Here is a 6,678-nt window from a genome sequence, read left to right on the forward strand (position 1 = left end):
AAAAATAATTAATAGACATTTTTGGGGGGCATTTTTAGGTTTATAGAAAGTACAGAGAGTTCTCATAAATCTCCTCACCACTCCCCAGTTTCTCCTATTTTTAGTATCTTGCATTGGTGTGATATATTTGTTATAATTGATGAAAAACTCTTCTTTTTAAAAAATTGTATGAATTGCCAAGAAATGATACTTTCTGCCACCTTCTTGTAAGTTCTACATAATTAATTTGAAAGTTTACAATTACATGATCAGAATACTTAACAAGTTAAAATGATTGTGTTTACTCTAAAACAGGGTTATTTAGGTGGCTTTATGAAAAATTCCGCTATCCATTTGCTCCAATGTATGGAGGTTTTCCAGTGAAGTTACGGACCTATTTAGGTGACCCCATTCCGTATGACCCAAAGATAACAGCAGAAGAATTAGCTGAAAAGGTAAATTGCTTTTTCTTTTTTAGTTTTAGGACAGATTTTTATTTTCAATTATTATATTTTGAATGTCGCCGATTTATTTTTATATTCTACAAGCATGTCGAGGTCATTGGTTCTCAACCAGAGGTGATTGTACCCCCTAGGGAACATTTGCTAATCTCTGGAGACTTATTGTCACTACAGGCAGGAGTTGGGGTGTGAGGGGGTGCTACAGACATTTAATGGGTGGGGGCCAGGGATAGAATTTATGGTAACCTATAGGATAGGAATATATTTCTATGCATAGGATTTTGGAAATATTGGACTGGAGTTTGGGAGAAAGTTAGAATTAATGATGGAGATTTCAGTCATTTGCACGGAGACAGTTACTTAAGCCATGAGCTTTATAAGGCAGGTGAGAGAGAAAGAAGAGTGCTGAGAACAGACTGCAGGAGATGTAGCACTGAAGGAGAAGGCCAAGGAAGAAGTGCCAGAGCTGACTGAAAGGGAACTGGCAGAGAGGTAAGAGAACAAGTAAATTTGTGCGACAGAAGTCAGCAGGTGAGGTTTTAGTAAACAATGGGAATGGTCAGTAATACTAGTTTTTGAAAAGAGATGAAGGAAGATGAAGAGGAGAAAAGCCTGCCTACCTTGTAATTATACTTTCAGAGAGCATAAAACTATTAAAAAAAAAAAAATCCAACAAATGTCATGTTCTCTTTTTCTTTTTTACCCTATTCTTGTTAAATGCAATAAATGTCATGTTAACTGAATCACTTAGAAAATGGGATGAATGGGCCTGCTTGGTGGCCCACACTTGTAATCAGAGCACCTTGGGAGGCTGAGGTGGGAAGACATGAGGCCAGGAGGTCAAGGTTACCGTGAACTATGATTGTGCCACTGCATGCCAGCCTGGGCAACAGAGTAAGGCACTGTCACTCAAAAAGTAAAATGGGATGAATATATTTTGATTATGATTTTTATATAGTCTTTGGTGTATGTATAGTTTGATTTATTTTGAAAAATATAAATTATGATAAAAACACATATTATGGTAAAACATATGGTAAACACATAATATGGTAAAACATAGTAAAACAAATTATTCTGAAAACACATACATGTACTGTCTTAACCATTTTAAAGCATACAGTTCAGTACTATTAAGTACATTCATGTTGTTGAGCAACAGATCTCTAGAATTTTTTCTTCTTGCAAAATGGACTATACCGTATATTGAACACCAACTTCCCATTTCCTCTTCCTCCAGCTCCTAGCAACCAACATTCTCCTTTTCTAAGACTTTGACCACTTTAGATACCTCATATGAGTGAAATCACATGGTGTTTGTCTTTTTGTGATTGACTTATTTCAGTTAACATAATGTCCTCAAGGTTCATCTATGTTGTATCATGTGATGGGATTTCCCTCTTTTCTTTCTTTCCTTTTTGATACAGTCTTACTCTGTAACCCTGACTGCAGTGCAGTGGTGCAATCTCTACTCACTGCAACCTTTGTCTCCCAGATTCAAGTGATTCTTGTACCTCAGCCTCCCAAATAGCTGGAATTACAGACAAGCGCCACCAGTTTGTACTTTTTTACTTGGTACAAGTCTATACAGTTTTGCTTTATATACTCAAAGTCTATGCTTTTTTTACTTGGTATTTAACTCCCTTCATGATTTAATTGAAATTAATTTTAAAGCCTTACTTCACCCACCTTTTGAATACCTGAAACTCCAGCCAAACTGGCTAACTCGCCATTCCTTACAGTGGTTTTCCTGGTCTCTTTTCTCCTCATGCTCCTTCCTTTACCATTATTAGAATATTATGGGTCCTCGGAGACCCGCACCAAACAGTACCCTGTTCATGTGTCCTCCCCTGCTCACTGCCCACCCAGTGGGCTCTCAGATCTGAACTTCTGAACGCTTTCTTTTCATACTTCAGATAATATGCATCACCAATGATCTCACATTTTAGTTACTTTATACTTGATTCTTCCTTTTAAGTTATGAGCTCCTTGAGATTAGAGACTTGTTTCACTAATATTATAATTTCCAAAGCACCTATTTTTTGAATGAATGAATAAAATTCTAGAGATACACTTAATACACATCACAGAACATAACCTATGTGCCAGTCACTATGTTAAGTACCTGAAGATGTCCCTTCAGTTTCATGTAATCCTTATAACTGTATGAAGTAGTTCTCATTTTACAGGTATGAAAACTGTGGTTTAGAGGGGCATTTTTTTGTTTGTTTGTTTTCCTTTGTTTTGAGATGAAGTTTCATTCTTGTTGCCCAGGCTAGATTGCAATGGTGCAATCTTGGCTCACTGCAACCTCCGCCTCCTATGTTGAAGTGATTCTCCTGCCTCAGCCTCCCAAGTAGCTGGGATTACAGGCATGTGCCACCATGCCTGCTAATTTTGTGTTTTTAGTAGAGATGGAGTTTCACCATGTTGGTCAGGCTGCTCTCGAACTGCTGTCCTCAGGTGATCCACCCACCTCAGCCTCCCAAAGTCCTAGGATTACAGGTGTGAGCCACCAGGCCCAGCCAAAGGGGTGTATTTTTAAAATACACCCCTTTGGCCTAGTGTTTATTAATCTTCTTTAAATGTTAAAGTCTAAAAAAGTATATATGCGTGTACCATGAACTATGTAAATACATATATCAGAATTTTAAATAGCCATAAACCAATTTAAAAATAAAAATTGGCCGGGCGCGGTGGCTCAAGCCTGTAATCCCAGCACTTTGGGAGGCCGAGACGGGCGTCACGAGGTCAGGAGATCGAGACCATCCTGGCTAACACGGTGAAACCCCGTCTCTACTAAAAATACAAAAAAAACCTAGCCGGGCGAGGTGGCGGGCGCCTGTAGTCCCAGCTTACTCGGGAGGCTGAGGCAGGAGAATGGCGTAAACCCGGGAGGCGGAGCTTGCAGTGAGCTGAGATCCGGCCACTGTGCTCCAGCCTGGGCGACAGAGCGAGACTCCGTCTCAAAAAAATAAAAAAATAAAAAAATAAAAAATAAATAAATAAATAAATAAATAAATAAAAATTGGCCAGGCATAATGACTCATGCCTATAATCCCAGCACCTTGGAAGGCCAAGACAGGAGGATCTCTTGAGTCCAGGAGTTCGAGACCAGCCTGAGCAACACAGTGAGACCCTGATATAATTGTTCAGTATATATGGTGATAAAAGAAAATATACATTAGTGTTTACTAATAGCTGGAAAGAACTAAGTCTTCCATTTGCCTACTTGAAAATTTTCTACTTTTTTTCCTTTTAATTTTTGTTCTTTAAGTCCCCTTTAATATTTATCATGTACAAGGCATTGCTGTGCTTAATGCTGGAGAAATACTAAGATGTATCTTAAGGAGCTTACAGTCTGGTATAGAAAATAGACACGTGTACAACAGCTATAATTCAAGGCTTAATAAAATAAGTATAAGAAATGTGCTGTAGCCAGGCACGGTTGCCCATGCCTGTAATCCCAGCATACTGGAAGGCCAAGGTGGAAGTATTGCTTGGGCCCAGGAGTTTGAGAACAGCCTGGGAAACATAGTGAAACCCCATCTCTATAAAAAGAAAAAAAAAAAGAAAAGAAAAGAAAAAAGAAAAATATATATGCTTCAGGTATACTGAGAAGGAAATCATTAATTCTTAGAGGTGATGGGAGGTAAATCAATCTATATTAAGATCTACTAACAATAACTTTTGTTTTCTTAATAGACGAAGAATGCTGTTCAAGCTTTGATTGATAAGCATCAAAGAATACCAGGAAACATTATGAGTGCTTTGTTAGAACGTTTTCATTGATAATAAAGGGTCAACTAGAAGATAATTTCATACATTTATATTTATATTAAGTGTTTGTATCTAAGGTACTGTCTTCTGAATTTTGTAGGTCTTATAATTAGTATTTTTTTAAAAAATCATGTTAGTAAGCATCTTTCACAGAATTCATTGGTTTAAAATTGTATTGTCAAATTTGTTTTTGCTATTGTGTCAAATACTAACAAATTACACACCTAATAATTCAGAAAAATATGTTTTATTTGTAAATTCCTAATAATGTATGCTAAACATGTAGATTCTTAAAGTTAAGTTTATTAATAACAGCAGTTTAGATTAAACAAACATTCCTGGGTAATGCATTAAATTTCTGTATCTGTTGCCCTGAGCTGATTTTGATAGATGGTGTAAGCTAGGGGTTAGTATAGTTGTTTAAATTAGAAAAAAAGTGCTGTTTTCTGCGCCTCATTCCCTTAATGACCTTGGGCAAGTCATGTAATGTTTTTGTGCCTCAACAATTCACTTTTTAAAAACATGATCGTATGGTGAATGATATTATTTTGTTATTTATATTTGCTGTGATTGATAACTATTGAACCAAAATTATAATTAATTTAAACAATGTCAAAATCCTTTAGGAGTTATGTATATATTTTCTCCATTGTGTGTTTAAATTATGTCTTCAGATATCATGTCCAGTTGCCAAGCACAGTGAAAAAGATGTATTATTTTTTAAACTGAATAAAAAAGAAATTAGGAAAAATAAAATTTCTTATTATTTTTAGTATGATATTTTTAACAAGAGTCTATAACCAAACAATATAGGGTGTGCTGTGCATTGTCACCCCTATACTATGGTCTTAATAACGCCAGTTAAAAATCACTGTTGTGCTCTGCATTTTGTGTGTTAGAAGCTGATTCTAAGCTGAGGAAAGCAGAGTTCTCCACTTTTGCTCACTATTGAGGCTTACCCAGTTTGACTCTGCGGCCAATGAAGTGGTTTATTGCTTCAATAAAAATATACTTGAATGATAAATTTATTTGTTTTTGTTTTGTTTTATTTTTATTTAGAGATGGGGTTTTGCCATGTTGGCCAGGCTGATCTCGAACTCCTGACCTTAGGTGATCCACCCGCCTCAGCCTCCCAAATTGCTGGGATTACAGGTGTGAGCCACCATGCCTGGCCTGAATGATAAATATATGTGAACACAGAGCCCTCTGAAAAATTAATGATTTTCAATTTGTCTTCTTGAAAAATGAATTTAAGTATTATTTAAACAGAAAAGTGTAGAAATCAAATACAGTATCTCCCTCTCCCTTTTTTAAATGTTAAATTACTAGGGTTTTTGTATAGCTTTTTGTATTGTGTGTATTTATGATATGTGAAATGTGTATAAAATTAAACAATGTGAAAATAAACTGAGTTGCAGTTAATTTTCTTGTGAAATTACATGTGACATTTTAAAAATCTTTTTTTTTCTTTCTTTTTTGAGATGGGATCTTGCTCTATCTGTTGCCCAGGCTGGAGTGCAGTGGTGCCGTCTTGGCTCGCTGCAACCTCCGCCTCCAAGGTTCAAGCAATGCTCCTGCCTCAGCCTCCTGAGTAGCTGGGATTACACAAGTGCGCCACCACACCTGGCTAATTTTTGTATTTTTAATAGAGACAGGGTTTCATCATGTTGGCCAGGCTGGTCTAGAACTCCTGGCCTCAGGTGATCCGCCCACCTCAGGCTCCAAAAGTGCTGGGATTACAGGTGTGAGCCACTGTGCCCACCGTAATCATTTTAAATTGATTTTTTTTGTACTCTTTACACATTTCTCACCTAGAATCATATTCTTTTATCTAACCACAATGAAGAAACCTCGCTTTCCAGTGTAATAAATACATTTTAATTTTGTGGTCAATGAGAAGAGTCAATTAATAATTACTTGCAATTTCCTCCCCCCAGCAGTGAGAAGTGTTTGGTTCAAAATTGATGAAATATTTCAGAATGTATGAATAAATGATCATAAAATGAATGAGAAATTTGTTTTGGGTCAACTATTGAGTTTTAACGACTGAAGTTAGCCAGGAGTGGTGGTGTGAACCTGTAGTCCAGCTACTTGGAAAGCTGAGGCGGGAGGAATGCTTGAGCCCAGGTGTTCGAGGCTGCAATGAGTCGCAATTGTGCCACTGCACAGCCTGGGTGATAGAGCAAGCCCCTGGTTCTGTTAATAAAGACTAAAGAAAGAACAGCATTTATTGCTAATGTGGCAAAAGCTATTATTTTTACAACATTTAAGTTTTACTGCTTTAGTTAAAACTTTTTTTTTTTTTTTTTTGAGACAGAGTTTTGCTCTTGTTACCTAGGCTGGAGTGCAATGGCATGATCTCGGTTCACCGCAACCTCTGCCTCCCAAGTTCAAGCAATTCTCCTGCCTCAGCCTCCCAAGTAGCTGGGATTACAGGCATGTGCCACCACGCCCAGCA

The 6,678-nt window shown here is 37.1% G+C and overlaps 1 protein-coding gene across 3 annotated transcripts in view; it reads left to right on the forward strand.

Annotated features, from left to right (window-relative positions):
• The window catches only part of TMEM68 (transmembrane protein 68), a 39,579-nt gene extending 33,952 nt beyond the window's left edge, over window positions 1–5,627 (forward strand). For 2 of the 3 annotated variants that reach the window (XM_011937575.1, XM_011937576.1), the window contains one exon: window positions 4,146–5,627. In XM_011937575.1, coding sequence (XP_011792965.1) covers window positions 4,146–4,232 — 87 coding nt within the window. In that variant the 3' untranslated portion in view covers window positions 4,233–5,627. Of the gene's footprint in view, window positions 1–294; window positions 435–4,145 lie in introns of all 3 variants that reach the window. The other variant, XM_011937574.1, reaches the window with a different exon arrangement.
• The last annotated feature ends 1,051 nt before the right edge of the window (window positions 5,628–6,678 follow it).

Source organism: Colobus angolensis, unplaced genomic scaffold, assembly GCF_000951035.1.
Source record: "Colobus angolensis palliatus isolate OR3802 unplaced genomic scaffold, Cang.pa_1.0 Scaffold166, whole genome shotgun sequence".
NCBI lineage: Eukaryota > Metazoa > Chordata > Mammalia > Primates > Cercopithecidae > Colobus > Colobus angolensis.